The sequence below is a fragment of the Carassius gibelio genome, chromosome A24 (assembly GCF_023724105.1).
Source record: "Carassius gibelio isolate Cgi1373 ecotype wild population from Czech Republic chromosome A24, carGib1.2-hapl.c, whole genome shotgun sequence".
In the NCBI taxonomy this organism is placed as follows: Eukaryota; Metazoa; Chordata; class Actinopteri; order Cypriniformes; family Cyprinidae; genus Carassius; species Carassius gibelio.
The window spans coordinates 9,739,022-9,755,861 of record NC_068394.1 but is presented as its reverse complement, the minus strand read 5'-3'; the positions used below and the strand labels follow the sequence as shown (position 1 = coordinate 9,755,861).

Below are 16,840 nucleotides of genomic sequence, written 5' to 3'. Positions count from 1 at the left end.
ATATCTGATTGATGAGCATCATGTGATTCTCATCATGGGATCTGAGGAGGACTGAGGTACTGAAAACGAAACAAACAACCAACCATGACTGTGTGACCGAAATAAATGCAGATCTGGAAATCTGTATTAAGCTGGCCAACTTACCAAAAAAGGCTGAGTGATAATGTTCATGGCAAAGAGTTAAACATGTTATGTCATGTTAAACATAACATACACACAAATATATTTCAAATATTTTATAACACAAAACATTGCCAGTATGTAAGACAAAGTAAAAGTGCATTAAAACATCAGAGCAAGTGTTTCTTATGTGCCCATAGTACTACATACACCACACCAAGAAGCTTCAATCAACAGGAGCAAATAGCTGACTGATTATGCACATTTAGATTTCACATACAGACACTCTTGCTAAAAATAGCACAAATAAACACACTTGTACACACTGAACACAAGACAAGAAAGAAACTACGTGAGAAACCATTTGTAGGGATTTGCTTTGGAAAGCTGAGCAACCTTTTGATTAAGGCAGACTTATTTGATGTAAATACTACAAAAAGTACCTTTCTTGAAATGTTCATAAGCTGGACTCACTACAGAGTCTGAGAAACTCTCCCAAGCAAGCGAAATTCACAAGGTATTTTCCCTTAATCCTCCGTAGAGAACAGTATTACCCAGTGATGACTGAACAGTAAACCTCTGAAGGGGTCATGAACTGAGAAATCTAAATTCCCTTGCTATTTTGGCATATAAGAGGACATTGTACTATAAAAAAACATCCTGTAATCTAAAAACAGCTTAAATTGAACCCAATCTGCCAAAATGGCAGGCTGTGGAATGTTGCACTTTATGATGTAACACCTCCACAGAAGAAGATCAGCGCCTGCTGCTACATCACTGCCTCTTTAGCCCCGCCCACCGATTTGCACATGTAGTGTAAATAACGAGAGAGGCAAATGCAGGTTTACACTGAAACCAAATGATAAAGAGGACTCCGAAAACAACAAGACGCTGTGCAGTGCCAAGTTGCGGAAAAACACAGTCTTTGCACTGCCTTCCTCCTGATCCCAACATTAGGAAAGAGTGGATGAACTTTATTTTTAATGTTCCAGTCCACGTCTGTAAGAACTTGCCACAATTCGACGCAGGATTTTCATAAACACTGAAACCGAAACGATGATGCTGTGGCGACTATATTGGATCCGACAGTAACATTGCAACACAGAAGTGTTTTTATTACGTGGTCACTTTTGCTCTGTCTGTTAAACAGAACGTTTGTTATGTAGCGATTTATGCATTTTTAACCTAAATCACAACAGTGTCCATCTGTGAAGGGTGTAGGCTGTCAAACATACACATACAACTGTTAGCCAATCATAGCAGTGGGTGTTTACTCCCGAGTCTAGAATCTGCCAAACCCACACCCATTCAAACAGAGCGATCCGATGAGGGGGTCATAACAGAACAGAAAATAGCCTATTACTTCCAAATGATTATGGTTTTTTTGATGTAAAAATCTTGATAACATTATAAGTGGACCTCAGAGAACAGTACAAAATGAAGAAAAGGCAGTTCATGACCCATTTAACAGTGTCTATTGAAAGGATCAGGGCAGTGAGAGTGCCTTGGCCAGCCGGGTCCAGAACCAGGCCTGTGTGCAGGGTCTGGTGTAATCACAGATGGTCAGAAAACGGAGAATGCTGGGAAAAGGCCTCTTCATGGTTTTGTAGACAACAGGGATTAGACGTTTAGAGCGAGCTCCTGCAGCAGAGACAAAAGTCAAACTGTTATATATTAGGAACTTCACAGCCTCCTTGACCAAACATTAGCTCAAGTTTGCTTTAAATCACTCAAGATGTATTGCTTTACCATGGCAAAACCGATATAACTGTTCAATGCTGATATATACTTTAGAGAAATCTGTGTGTTTGGGAGTTTCAGGTAAGGGTGAAAAAGTTACCCATGCAAATGTAATTCATTTTCAAGCTGGTCATGTGAATTTGATTTAGAAAGTGACTGTTGTTTGAGTTGTGCATTATACTACGCTACACTATTGACAATAGAAAATGAATCCTTTTTAGCCTATAAAATATATCTAATGATATTGCACATTTAGGCATGAACATATAAACTTCCTGTTGGTTGGAGTTTCTGAATATCAGGGTGAAAGAAGATGGATGGGAACTAGATATGTACAGAGTGCTCTGGAGTGCATTCCAAATTTCAGGTTTAAGTGCGTTAAGTGTCTCAAAAACAAAAACCTTAACAAAAATCTTAGAAGAGCCTTCGAACAGTGCTTGGGCCCAAATTAGCTAATAATAAAAAAAAAAGGCAATGCAACTCAAATAAATAAGAAAAATGCTGTACCTGGGCAAAGGCTGAGTGCAAACTTAGTCTGAAAATCACATGCATCACTGTCCAGATAGTCATCAGAAATGACCACCACCATCCTTTTGCACCTAAAAGACAAAAAATAAGTCATTACAACTGATTACAAACATGTAAAGATATCTGACAATTCATCAAGAATTTACAAATGCATAAAATGCATGTAATAATAATAACTAGGGATGCACAGAAATTTAAATTTTGCTGGCCAATACCAAAAGCATGAACAATAAATGACTTATATTATTACATGCGATTTATGTACGAACAAATTCAAAATAAATATATAAATAAAGGCAATGTTATGTACAGTATGAAGAAAGGATGTTCTTTGGATATTTGCTAAATATCACAATTAAAAGTGTTTTTAAATTATTATTATTATTATTGTATATTCTTTTTAAAGATTAACTTAAATGAGCATTGAATGAAAAATAACCCCAATCAACTTGCCTTTTTTCTATGAGCTCACTGGTGATGGTCCACACACATGTGCCAGGAAGGACGTCTCGGTCAAAGACACACAGCTTCAGGTTGTATTCAGTCTGTTCCAACTGTTTGATCATCTCATGCACAAACTGGAAGTCATTCTTACAATAGCAGATGAATGCATCAAAGGTCTCCGGTGTTAGTCCTGTCCAGTGAAGACAATGATTAGGTTGGCACTCTGCTATTGAGCTAACTCCACGCAGTGTATTCAGACAGAACAGAGAAAAACTCACCTTGTGGATCATCACACAGCGTGATGCCTTCTAGCTCCTGTGTGCGCGGCCCACAGCTGTCCACCACTGGGACCTGGACAGGCTTCCTGAGCTGTCTTTCCAAATACTTCCTGCAGTCATCATCTGTGCACAAACACCATCAACATACAACAGCACTTAGCTAGAGATCTTCTCTCTCGTCCGAAATAATGAAAGCCATTTCACAGATGGTCACTTTCTCCTGTTCTCAGAATTAATCATTCTTTTCTCAGTAATGCTTTTTAGAATTTTTTTTTTTTCTTTTTTTGGTGGTTGGATACGTTATTTAAAAAAAAAGAAGAAGAAAGAAAAGCAATAATAGACTACTTTTGTTTTAATAAGTGGACAAGAATTGCAATAAAATGTGACATTTCTTACTCATTTTTCTACCTGGGAGTTAATTCTGTGTTCCTTTCTGTTCAATTCTCCTTTAGTGAATGCATTTTTTTTTTTTTTTACTGACATGATGATCAGATGATCAGATTTATAAAGCATTAATAAAAACAGTAATAATACTAAATAAGTTTTTAATGTGTATTTACATATCACTCGTATAATATAAATAAAACGTGGGTGACATTGCGTTACCTATAATGTCTTTGAGGTCTGATATGACATCTTTCCTTTCCGCTTTTTCTAAAATCGACAGTAAATTAGCCACTGTTGCCTCTGGACGAGTTTCCCACTCCGTTAAGACCTTTTCAAAGGGATACTCTCTTTTCTCGAAGTTTTTGATCTCCAGGTAGGTATAGTCCATCATCTCGGCGACTGTCCTCCAGTCTGCTGCCACCGCGTTTGTTGGATTCAAGTACAGCCCCAGTTTCTTTCGGAAATTGCAGTTTAAAGCTGTTACTGGAATCGCCTCATAGTCTATACTTAATTTAGATGCCATATTTATGGCCAAATCTCACGGTTACCCAACTCAAGTTGTTAATCTCCGCGTTTAACTCGAGAAGAGAATGTGATACGAAAAGGTAAATATCTTAAGGTGACATTTTCTGACGCTACCGTTAAACTGAAAGAAACAACAACAAAAATATCACGAACTGTAAAACGTTCTCTAAACAACTGCGAAGACTGAGGAAATGATCGCAAAAAAACGTGAGTCAGAGAAATGACGAAATACATCTACACCCAATGGAGTCGTGAGCGCGCGAGGTTTGCATTCATGATCGGTGTCTCAGAACACTGATCTCAGATCTGCTTACAAAAGCACAGCCCCAACACCAAATATGGGCAATTTCCGCAACGGTTACGCAAGACAGTTGATGTGTAGCGGAAAAATGCTTAAAATGGTCTGTTTTGCAGAAGCGCTTTGGTTCATTGTGTAGAATATTGTTAATACTTGTCTAATTATGTTTACAACATTGTCTGCGTTCAGTTAAGTTTAAAAAAGTATAATAATTCACCAAAGTCAATGGCTTGACAGAAATAAACTACAGGAAGCAATCTTGTTGACAAGACGTTTTTTGACTGATTATTATTATTATTATTATTATTTTAATAATCAAATTGAGTAACCCTAAGAAAAGGCAATGATATTCATGTCTGATAAATATGTTTGAAAGTCTGGGGGAGGGGGTAAATGTTTCAGGTAAAGGTGCACATGGACGCAACAGATTTACTCATAGCGTTATTAGCACACAGCTGTTTCTTTTTCTTTCTTTTTTTTACAGCGTTTTCCATCGCTTTTTAAAACAAAACTGAAACAGTTGGCACTTCTCGCTTCCTATTTCTGAATAAATGACTATTCTGTATGTGCACCTTATTCAAGCTTTTCATTGTTCTTATCATTTTCATCATATATCACCGTTCCATGCGAGAAGGAAAAAGTCACCAATATAAAAAAAAAAAATCCCAATCTTTTTATTTTTAGGTATAACAGCATGAAAAACAACTCCAAAACTTTTAATCGTCTTTGACTAAACCAGGACATTCGCAGGAACTTATTAAAACCACCAAAAATGCAATAATGTATTCAACACAATATATACAAATGCATGGAAATCTGAGTTACGGTTTGAAAATGAAGTCTTCAGAATGTGAGCAGCAGTTTCTGGATCTGTGTGTGAAAACAGATTCAGAAAGAGCAACACTAAACCACACTGTTTTTCATTTCCCCTTCCTCATTCCACTGTGTAACCTGTGACCCAAGCAGATGGCTTGCATCTATTTGTGATGTCCAGCATAAAAAAAACAACACTTTTCCACTACATCTCCTCCTCAGAAACTCTTCTTGTTGGAGAAGTAGAAGTCAATGCCTCTGTCTTTGTGTTGTCTTGGTGTGTAAGATGAGCCCTTCCTTCCTTTTGCCGGTGGACCAGACTGAAAAGAAACCAATGAAATTAAGTAATTTGTTTGAAAACAAGCGTATCTTTGTCTCTAACAATCAATCAAGTTGCTAATAATCTTACTGATTTGTTGTTGATATGGCGACTCCACTCGGGTGCTATGATAACAGGGGAAGGGTATGTTTCGTTGAGCGAAACCTGCGCGTGTGAGAGTGCAGAGTTGCTGAGGGTCCAGGGTGTGTGAACGTCCCCACCTTTAATACCTCGAAGCTCTGGAACCCACTGTCGCACGTATTCCCCCTTCATAGATACATAATTGAGGGTCAACTCAATTTTGTGTCAAAATAAGCCTTATCATACAACTGTAATCTCTCAGACGCATCAGAACTAATTTTGTAACTTCCTCTTCCTACATTTTACACTTACGCTCATGGTAAAACCTCCTAATTTAAGTGACAATGAAGAACAAAGTGGAAAATACCAGGATATGCCTTAATGAATATGATTCACATAAGTTTAGGCACTAAAAACAAGTGCTGATTTATTATTAATGGTCATTTTAATAATCAAATAAATTTTCGATATAAGAGTGTAATCAATTGGGGGTTTTTAATGCTTCCCTTATCAATTTTGGTGTCTTTTTATTATTAGTAGTAGTATGTTACTATTTAAACTATGGTTATTTTAAATTAAATAAAATTAAAGAAAATTTATTAAATTAAATGTATGCATTTAGCAGACACTTTTATCCAAAGTGACTTACAGCGCATTCAGGCTAACAATTTTCACCTATCATGTGTTCCCGGGGAATCGAACCCCCAACCTTGCGCTTGATGCACAATGCTCTACCAATTGAGCTACAGGAACACTAATTTCATTATTATTAATTTAATTTAATTTAATTGCATGGTCTACTGTGACAACTTACCCCTATAGTATGCAGTGCTATTGAGGCATGTTTGTAGAACCTGCTCACTTAAATAACACTAAAGAGTATTTAAAGTGGAAAATACCAGGATGTGCCTTTATGAATAGAATTCACGTAAGTTTAGGCACTAAAAACAAGTGTTAATTTATTATTAATGGTCATTTTAATCATTTAAACATTTGATTTGATGATATAACAGAGTCTAATTAACTAAACTAAACAACTACTACTTACATTATTGTCATAGTCCAATCCTTGTTTGATCATATTAAACTTCCTGTTTTCTCGCGGGTCATTTCCTATTCCAGCACTATAGAGCCAGTTTCCGTAGTTGCTGCAGACGTCATGATCCACCTGATGCCAATGAAAGATAATCGTGCATCAAACATCAGCAAAAAGCAGGGAGCATTAACCCACTCCATCAAATATAGCAAATGTTTCCTACCAGCAGATATTCAAACCACTCAGCACCCAGTCTCCAGTCTAAGCCCAAGTCTTTGGTCAGAAAGCTGGCCACGTTTTGACGTCCTCTGTTGGACATGAATCCTGTCAGTGCAAGCTCCCTCATGTTCGCATCTACAAACGGCACCCCAGTTCTCCCCTCTGAACAACAAGTGAAAAAATGACTCATTAAATTCAAAGATAATTCATTGAAATGTGTATTTCAATGGTTGATTAATGAAATTAAGAACTGGGTAAAAAGACTAGCACATTACCTTTCCATGCATTGAATAATGTCATATCTGTTTTCCACGACACATGCTTGTCTTGCAGACCTTCAGTTCATTAAGGAAGAAATGATCATTATATGATTAATAAGAAACTAAAACCAAAATAGATCAAAAGAAACATAAATCCTGACTTGCCATTCATATGAAATATTCTGTTTCCATATTTTAAACCCACAAATTTGAAGTAATCTCTCCACAGAAGTTCAAATATCACCCTGGTGAAGAAAAAGGTAGTAATGTTGCATATAAAAACCTGGCACAAGTTCATTTGATTTGAAAACATATTCCTAACCACGTTACTCACCAGTATGTGCTTTGGTTGGCAGTTCGTTCAGCTTCATACTTCTTAATCTGCTCATAGATGTACCTGGGTGATATGCAGCCCAATGCAAGCCTGAAGGAGGATAATGACCACTCAGCATTATTCTGTGCTCTACTCATGCATTATGAAAATATCATTTTGAGGGCTCACCAAGGAGAAAATTTTGTGGAATAGTCCACTCCGATCATGCCATTCCGGGTCTCCTTATAAGCTGCAACGGCATTCTGTGATAAAACAAGCATTAAATAACCCTCTCTAAAATAAAAATGAACTGATTTACTCACCCTCAGGTCATCCAAGATGTAGATGAGTTTGGAGAAATTTAGCATTACATCACTTGCTCACCACTGGGTCCTCCGCAGTGAATGGGTATAACACATAACTCCAGTGAAAAAGTTCATGCCTGTTGTCCTCTCACATCAAGATCCACAGACATACAGTATTTGTTTAGAACCGAGGCCTGTTTTCACTTGTAAACAGTGCTTTATCCGTGCATATTTCCCTCCTGATTCAGACAAGACGGAATATTACGGATAGAGGACTCGAGTTTTAGCCAGAAGTTAGGTTTTAAATTATAAACTTCCTTATGACGAATGTGTTTATTACAAACATCCAGCTTTTCGATTCGTATGAATCAATTTCTTATGGATTATTGAGATGTTTTTATAAGTTGTTTGAACTCTCATTCTGACGGCACCCATTCACTGCAGAGTATTTATTGGTGAGCAAGTGATCTCTTCTGATGAAGAAACAAACTCATCTACATCTTGGGGTGTCCTGAAGGGGAGTAAACTTTTAGTAAATATTCATTTTCAGGTGAACTACTGCTTTAAGTCATTTTAGAAAAGTGTAAGAAGAGGCCTCACTGTATCCCAAAAGTAATGTTTCAGTCTAGCAAGAGCCTCAGTCTCTCCACCACGACAGGGGAAGGCCGAGCGGCAGTCCTCCACCGGCTCTGAAACCACAGACAGGGAATATTTCAGGATTATTCCTAACTGGTTAACATAAAATCAATTTTGTTCATCTTCTGAATATCCCTCGGAGGATGATACAGTCATCTGAGATTAAATCACAGCACAATTCATGTAATATTGCTATATTAAGAAAAGAAAATATGAGTAACTGATTCAGCCTGGAGCTTTCTGACAGTGTCATGTTATGTACCTAGAGATACTTTTGCAGTTTACTCTAAGTGCAGTACAGTTGTGTAAATCAAGTTACCTGTCTGTCCCAGGCCCTCGAATGTTGGGATTGTGCCCTCTTCCAGTCCAAGAGGAAGAGATTTAACCTGTGCCGGGGTGGAAAGGACAGGTCGCACTCTGCCCTGTCCCTCAACTACCTTTCTAAACTGGGTGTAAACATCAGGTAACCTTAAAAAGACAGCAGAGATGAGAAGCAGGAAATGCAATCTCAAAAGCACTGAAACTGCAATTACTAATCAGATCCTAAAAAACAGGAAGTTACAGTAGCAGTGGACTCGCAAAAGAGTTTCCTGTACTTTTCTGTAAGTTTCCTAAGAAAGTTGAATGAGTTGTTGAAATTACTAACATGGGTAGGATAAAATAATTAGTAATTTTGTTTTATATGTCAGCACCAACGTTTATTTTAATGAAAAAATAAATAAATAAATAAAACCTGTAGTTTAAAGCACAATAACAATAAATCAGATGGAAACTGAATGATTACAAGTGGTTATTTTTAGAAATGTCTTTAAATGCATTATTTTCATATACACTTTTGCAATCAATCCTGTTTGGTAAAGTTGTTTAAATATAGTATAGGGAAGATTAATTTTTAAGCTGTATTATTAAACATGCAGAATTAGCAAACTTTTGGTGACTGTCAGTTTGTGCGCATATGACAGAAATGTTCTGAAAAATGAATACAAGACGTAGTCAACCAGACGATGAACACTATTAACAGCTATTCTTATATGATTCAGTCACACTTATAGCACACTTGTAGTTATTGTTAACTGACACTATAAATTTTTTGACATAGTTCTAAAACAAAATACAATTTAAATATTAGATGAAAAAACGAAAAATAAATAAATAAACCAAATTAAAATCAGTGTGAAACAGAAATACAAAACTGAATATGACAAAAGCACATAACAAAATTATTCAAACTTAAAATATAAATAATAAGCTTATTCAAAATATGAATTAATGCAATACTAGTAGAAGTATAAATATTAGTAAAAGTATATAAATCATACTAAAATAACACTGCAACACTTGTCCTACCCTCCAATGTGACTGAATGGCAGATCGTCTCTGTGGTAAAGTGTAGAACCCCAGAAAGTCTGAACCTTGACTTTGTTTTGGCAGCAGATGGCCTTTAGCTTCTTCTCCACATTTCTTTCCTCTGATGCCACCTTCAGGCAATAAACAGAAATTGTCAGACTACAGCTTATGTGATGGATGATGGCTGTTATTGGCTCTGAAACACACCTCCTCATGAAATGCCACAGCTGTGACTGAACCCAGCTGCTGAATCAAATCACTAACAACATCCTCCGGCTTCCCTTGTCTCACCAACAGTGTGCTGCACAAAGGCATATCAATACATATCAATCATGTAACATAGGTATGTGGACAGAAAGTACGTTCTGTGTGAAATAAAATTCCCACCTGCCCCGTTTCCTCAGTGTGGCCCTGAGGTCTTTCACACTGTCCAGGAGGAAACGTAAACGGAAAGGTCCAGTCTTAGGGAAGTTGAAGTGATAGGTGCCCTGGTAATGCCGCGGGTCGAAGCAGTAGAGGGGGATGATGTGATCGGCATTCCTCTGAGCCCAATGAAACACCTGGATGAATGAGGTAAAACCGGTTTGGCATGTTTTTCTAATAGGCCCAACAAAACTTAACCTGTAGAAGCTGGCACTGCAGTTCATTAAATCACTGTTCATTTGCACAGTGTAGTTCATAGACCAAAAATACAACTATATTATTGCATGTAAACACAATCATGCCAATAAACTACTGTATATATATATATATATATATATATATATATATATATATATATATATATATATATATACACACACACACACACTGTGGTTCATCTCTTCTGATCATCATAGCTGCATTTATTTGACGGAAAATACAGAAAAAAAACTGTAATATTCAAAAATTTTATTACCATTTCAAAATAATTATGAATGTCTTCAATGTCACATGATCCTTCAGAATTCATGCCAATATGCTGATTTATTATCAATGTTAGAAGCTTAATATTTTTTTAAACTTGTGATACTTTTTTTCAGGATAATTTGAGGAATAAATTTTTATCTTTTCTAACAACATAAGTCTTTTATTATCACTTTTCAACAATTCTTGCTGAATAAAAGCTGTCATTTCTTTCAAAAAATTACAACTTTTGAATGGTAGAGTATATTGTTACTAAATATTTATATTTTGAATAAATGTTGGTTTTTTTTTGTTTGTTTGTATGTTATTTTTATTTTTTTATTAATCAAAGTATCCTGAAAAAAAGTTTCACAGGTTCCCCCAAAAAAAATTAAGCAGCAAAACAGTTTCCAATTTTGATATTCAATCAACATATTAGAATGATTTCTGGAGGATCACGTGAAAATGAAGACTGAAAATAAAGCATTGCATCACAGGAATAAATTATATTTTAAAGTATATTAAAATAGAAATCTGTAATTGCAATAATATCTTACAATATAACTTTTTTTCTGTATTGCTGATCAAATAAATGAAGACTTGATTAACAGAAGAGACTTCATTAAAAAACATTAAAAATATTACTGATCCTTAACCTTTGTACAGCTGTGTATGTTGATATGAATGCCATCCCCTTCATTTATTTGTATTTGTAAAAGAGTTTTATTCACTTAGCTTTCAATGTTGTTATTGCTAGAGAGAGACAGAGAGAAAGACTAGCCTATATAAATATAGTAAAAAAGAGATAAATTAGAGAACGTAGAATGCGTATATTTATATGCAAGTTGAGCCACGCCCCTTATGACGATTACCAACAAACTACCCAATGAGAGTCCATATTTAGCTTCGTATGGACATGTTTTGCAACTATGAAACGTGATTCATTTATAATTATCGTTGTTATATTTTACGTTTAATAAATATTATTAGTAAAAAATAATCATTGTGACATGTTAAATCCAGAGCAGTGCACTGTGCGTCATGTAATATAAGGCTTAAGCATATTGATTCAGGCGCGAGTGTGTTTTGCTCGAGACGAGACTGCACGCTCCTTTGTTTCTATAGATTAAAAAAGCCTTTGATATTTACAGTAACTTACCTCGTTATCATGCAGACGCAGGTCGTTCCTCAGCAGACATATTACCGTACGAGAAGCGGACATCCTGGCGACAGGTCTTCAGAGAAGTCCCGAGCGACCGTGTGTATGTTGAGCAGCAGTGGAAGCGTGATGGTCACGTAACGAGAGCGCGAGGTTATCAAACATGCAGTCTTGACAGCGCACGTGCCCTTCTTACCAAACTTACTCGACACCATATAACAAAATATAACAGTTATAACTAATAAATAATGATTATATAATTAGAAAAAGTTAAATAAAAAGTTATCATATTAACACGTTTACTACTAAAAATTCTTTTTTTCCAAACAATATCTTTATTTATTTTCAAACAAACTGACATTTACATATAACCATTAGGACTCAAACCTCTTGCCCCAAACCCCGCAGAACCCTGTCCATCAAACTGACCAAGACATAACATCACAACACAAATAATTAAATAAATGTACATAACTAAAGACAAAGAAAATTGAAATACACGATAAAGTAATAAACAAACGCTACATAAGTGAATAAAAATGGAGAAATTACAAAATCTACCGTGCACAACCGCTCTCACCAGTGTGCACTACACATGAATCAGAAATAAATCACTACATAAAAATCAGACAGTACATCTTTTAATAAAGTGAACCGCAGGAGACCACTTATGGGTCCTCCCCAAATATCTCCACCAAACAAGTCTTTATTAGCAAAGAAATTATTAAAGGGGCCCCAGATATTATCAAAAATTGGTTGTTTTCCCCTGGTTGCATACGTGATCTTTTCTAAGGGCAGAGTAGCTGTTAATTCTGAAAGCCATCTACCTATCCTTGGTCTGTCCACCTCTTTCCAAGCAATTGCAATGACTCTTTTGGCCATCAACAGACCTACATCTACATCTGCCTTGGTACACACCCTCTCCCCCTCCTCAATGGAGATATTCTTCTGTAGGTCCTCTCTCCGGGACTCAAGTTTACGTACTGACGTTTCTGAAGATTCACCAACCAGTTCATTATATATTTTGGAAATTATGCCCCTTCCCTGGCAATCTCTCGCCATCATTTCTTCGAGCTTTGATAGACTAGGAATGGACAGGGACTGATTTTGTTGAGTTCTAATAAAATATCTCAGTTGCAAATATCTAAAGAACTGACTGCGAGCTATGTCGTGCTTGACAACAATTTCATCAAAAGACATCAGATGTGTATCATCAGGACTATAAAGATCTCCTATTTTTTGTAACCTATTGACTATAGTTAATTTCTTTGATAATGTTAAGCAGTTGAACAATTAGTTGGATTTTTCCTGTCTACTTCTAAAAATACATTTAAACATACTTAAAGGCACAATATGTAAGTTTTCCAATATGTAAGTAGATAGTTATGACACTATCTACATGGCCTGTGACACTACTAAAAGTAGCTTATTTCTATGGATTTAAACATTCTTCGAAACATTTGGGATAATGTCAGTGCACAAGTCAGCAAAATATATAACACTGTTCTAGTAGTTTTTGGACATTTTAATAGAAAAAAATAAAAAATCTTACATATTGTGCCTTTAAACATTCATAAAATAGCAATATACCACAGAAGCTGTTTTTAGACAATACATTTATTTATTCAAATATACAAAATCACTGATAAATGTTTCCAGGCTTAGCCCCTCAAAAAAAACAACACACAGTATGGTCTGTTCACCCTCGGCTGCGGTCATCTGAAACCCAGACCGCTCCACAATCTGAACAATAATATTATACTGTGACCAAGGTACTTTGAATATAATGAAACATTATGACAGCTCAGTACAGTATGTATTTACAATACAATCATCTTCAGCAAATGTCCTTGACAGCATCCGTGTGTGATACTGAAACCATCTGAAGGACATCAGGAAACACATTTCACCATTACATGTTTTTAAAACCACTGACCTCTCAGAATAAGTCATCGGAGAAGGCACTAATTACAACATGAATTGCTGCTGGTGTATCAGAACATAAAAACAGCAATCACAGAATCGAGTTTCAAATTTAACTTTCGTTTTGAACCAGATGAAAATAATATGTAATATAAAACAACGTATGCTTAAAAGAATAGTTAATCCAAATATGTAATCCAAGTTTGAGGAGTTTAGATAATGTTTTCTTCTTCATCAGAATAGACCACATCAGCATTACATCACTTGCTCACCAATGGATCCACTGCAGTGAATGGGTGCCGTCAGATTGATGGTTCAAAACTTATTAATGGATTTGTTTATTAAAAATATTAAACACCTTTTTGCTTCACTGTATTCTTTATTTATGGATTATTGTGATGTTTTAATCAACTGTTTGGACTCATTCTGACGGCACCCATTCACTGCACAGGACATATTGGTGAGTAAAATTTCTCAAAAATCTGTTATGATGAAGAAACACACTCACTTATTTTGCATGACCTGAGGGCGAGTAAATTTTCATCAAATTTAAATTTTTGGCTTAACTATTCCTTTAAATTTGTGTTCATTTTAACAATGACAAGGAAAATGTTTGCACATCAGTGAGCAATAATTTGAGTCAACGAAAGAAAAAACTCACCATATAGGTTACAAATCAAGACAGCGACTGTTTCAGCAACACTGAACAGTTCTGCAGTGACCAAATTCATAATTCAAGCATCTCACTCTTTGGTTGCATTCGACTGAGTGAGCAGTAAAAGACTGCTACCACACCAGCCATAGTAGTCTTATCTGAAATATTGCTTTGACACTTTAGGGTAATTTTTATAATAATACAAAAAGTTTGGCATTGTCATTCCAAACATGAATTATAAAAGAATGTATAAAAATATTCACTGAATCCTATGTGCTCTATGCATGAGTCCAAGAGTGCAATGGGAATTTATTTACAGTGATTATCTCTGGGTAAGGAGTGCTTTAACTAAAACTTTACATAATATAAAAAAGATGTGCTTAAACAGTCTTCATTAGCTGAAAAGACATGGGGAAAAAATTACACATTTCTCTGTCTCATACCACTTTGGTGGTTGCATATGTCTTAAGCCATGTCATTCATATTTGGTTAGATTCTAACCATCAAAAAAAAAAAAAAATTACTCAAATGAGTATTGTACAGTACATGTATCATTATAATTGCTCCACGAGGTCTTTTCTATGTACTTTCAATGACACTCAGAATTGGACCCAGGGATACAGAGGTACATGAGCCATTATCAAAATCAACTCTTTTTTTTATGACCAAATGAATTCTGTTAAACAACCACATTTTATACTCTTGCCACCTTAAAATAATACTCTGATACATTCGTGTCAAACACGGACAGTTTGTGATTTGTTCAGCAACCCCTGAAGTGTCACCTCAGAGCGCTTGGGCTGGTTTCAAGTGCATCAGGGGATCAGATCAAGTCAACTGAAAGTAATGCATGTAAACTGAGCTATTGTTATCAGTATTGTTTTTGACACTTTATGTGCCAGTCTTTGACTGCATTGTATCAATCCCTAGCCAAAGGCTCTGTCCCAAATGGCAATGAAAAACAGCAGTGTCCATTATAAAGAATATATATATATATATATATATATATATATATATACATTTTCTTTTTTTTTATTATTATTATTTTTTTTTTTAAATGTAGTTGATAAAACTGTGGACATTTTTAATAATGGAATTATTATATGATTTCATATGGTTAAAAAAGCCTATTAAAATGTAATGTGGTGTAACCATAAAGAATAAAAAAAGTTATAATAGCCTTACGTGTTAAATACACATCGAGTACACACACCTTAATAATTTTTCATATTTGTGATTAATATGAACTCATTTTTTTTCCTTTTTGGTTGTGACAAGTTTACAAGTTTAAAAAGCTCGAGTTTTGGGGAGTTACACCACATGACATTTTGCAACCTAAAGTACTTTATGTATTATATAGGATTATTTAAACAAAAAAAATCTATATTATGCCAATCTACAATCTAAACTGCTGTTGTTGTTTTTTTCCAAAACATTTAATAATTTTAATGAGGCTTAATTATAAGAATAGTTCTACTGAATTAAATTTACATTTATTTTTGGATAAATTAATGGATTTGACCCCCCCCCCCCCCCCCCCCTAAAAAAAAAAGGGTTATGTCACTGACCCACTCTTAGCTCTGACCACCCTTTAAAGTTTATGTAACTTGTCACAAGGAATGTTGGGTAATAGTGTGGTGTAAACATTGCTCCCTCTTCAGACTCTGATGACACATTTCCATGGTTATCAACATCGTAAATCTAGTAAAGTTTGTCATAAAATATCTATATAATTTGTGTTATATTACTTTGACAGTAAATGACAAAATAATAATCAAAACTGCTGACATTTTGACATTATTCTCTCTTTTCCACTTATGCAAAGTTGTGGAAATCCACTGTTTTTTTTTTTTTTTTTTTTGCTTTTGGACCGGGAATGCAAAATTAAACTTGCTGTACAAGTTTTACCTAACTATGAAACCCTGAAAACATGAGAAGGGTCCGTTTAGCAAAAGGGGTGCGTAGCTCATGAAATAAGAAATGCCAAGTGCGTCATTTGGGACAGGGCTTCGACTCTGATTTACAATATAGACAATGCTATCACGCTTCTGCTGTCCATAGGTTCCCTCTTATGATATTCTTCAAGCTGCTTCGTGGAGATCGGAGTTACATACCCCCTCGTTATGGTCACGTTTGTTCTTAGTTGGCTGGTTGGCGGGTTTCTTGGAAGGCAGAGTGGTGATTGTCTGTGAGCAGGTGTGTGGTTTTCCCTGGGGATTCCAGAGAGATCTGAAGTATCAGAAGCTGCCTTGGACAAAAGGGTGGCTGAGAAGCCCCTCAGCAGTGGGCCGCAATTTCTCTTCCACAAAGATCTGCCGCAGGAAGTCCCTGCATGCATCGGACGCATCCTCGGGCAGGTTTGGCTTAGTCGGCTGGGTTGCGATCTTGAAAATGGCTGCCATTGCTTCATATTCAGCCCACGGGGGCTTCTGAGTTAGCATCTCTACAACCGTGCAGGCAACACTCCTGAGGAGAGAAAGAGATATGTGAGGGACTGTTAGCCAACAAGCTAGCTAGCTGCTTCCATCCAAATCATTTATGCAAGTTTTAGGCAGGTTTATTAGTTAAC

General features: G+C 35.9%; 3 protein-coding genes across 4 annotated transcripts in view; all 3 read right to left on the bottom strand.

The window, feature by feature from the left end:
• Window positions 1-221: 221 nt before the first annotated feature.
• On the bottom strand, window positions 222-4,302 carry LOC127946607 (myeloid differentiation primary response protein MyD88). The gene is made up of 5 exons (XM_052543289.1): window positions 3,717-4,302; window positions 3,111-3,233; window positions 2,842-3,022; window positions 2,368-2,459; window positions 222-1,761 (listed from the first exon to the last, which is right to left on the bottom strand). The coding sequence occupies exons 1-5, from the start codon at window positions 4,018-4,020 to the stop codon at window positions 1,607-1,609; spliced, it is 855 nt and encodes a 284-aa protein (XP_052399249.1). The 5' UTR covers window positions 4,021-4,302; the 3' UTR covers window positions 222-1,606.
• A 668-nt stretch (window positions 4,303-4,970) lies between these two features.
• LOC127946606 (cryptochrome DASH) lies at window positions 4,971-11,882 on the bottom strand. Its single transcript, XM_052543288.1, has 14 exons — window positions 11,694-11,882; window positions 10,037-10,209; window positions 9,857-9,950; window positions 9,650-9,780; window positions 8,622-8,770; window positions 8,267-8,355; window positions 7,551-7,624; window positions 7,383-7,472; window positions 7,214-7,293; window positions 7,064-7,123; window positions 6,793-6,950; window positions 6,582-6,701; window positions 5,543-5,719; window positions 4,971-5,453 (listed from the first exon to the last, which is right to left on the bottom strand). Exons 1-14 carry the CDS (start codon window positions 11,754-11,756, stop codon window positions 5,352-5,354), a joined length of 1,560 nt encoding a protein of 519 aa, XP_052399248.1. The 5' UTR covers window positions 11,757-11,882; the 3' UTR covers window positions 4,971-5,351.
• A 1,410-nt stretch (window positions 11,883-13,292) lies between these two features.
• The window catches only part of LOC127946604 (mitogen-activated protein kinase kinase kinase 3), a 54,505-nt gene continuing 50,957 nt past the window's right edge, over window positions 13,293-16,840 (bottom strand). For both annotated transcript variants that reach the window (XM_052543286.1, XM_052543287.1), the window contains exon 18: window positions 13,293-16,737. In XM_052543286.1, the coding sequence (XP_052399246.1) occupies window positions 16,509-16,737 (229 nt within the window). In that variant the 3' untranslated portion in view covers window positions 13,293-16,508. The remainder of the gene's footprint in view (window positions 16,738-16,840) is intronic.

Coding starts and splice junctions, on each gene's coding strand:
- LOC127946607 (XM_052543289.1), bottom strand. CDS start 4,020: ATGGCATCTAAATTAAGTATAGACTATGAGGCGATTCCAGTAACAGCT. Junction 2,460..2,841: donor AGTGAGCTCATAGAAAAAAG/GCAAGTTGATTG, acceptor TTTGTCTTTTAG/GTGCAAAAGGATGGTGGTGG. Junction 1,762..2,367: donor TGCACTCAGCCTTTGCCCAG/GTACAGCATTTT, acceptor TCTCTGCTGCAG/GAGCTCGCTCTAAACGTCTA.
- LOC127946606 (XM_052543288.1), bottom strand. CDS start 11,756: ATGTCCGCTTCTCGTACGGTAATATGTCTGCTGAGGAACGACCTGCGT. Junction 9,951..10,036: donor ACACTGAGGAAACGGGGCAG/GTGGGAATTTTA, acceptor GCCTTTGTGCAG/CACACTGTTGGTGAGACAAG. Junction 6,951..7,063: donor ATTATTCAATGCATGGAAAG/GTAATGTGCTAG, acceptor CTTGTTGTTCAG/AGGGGAGAACTGGGGTGCCG.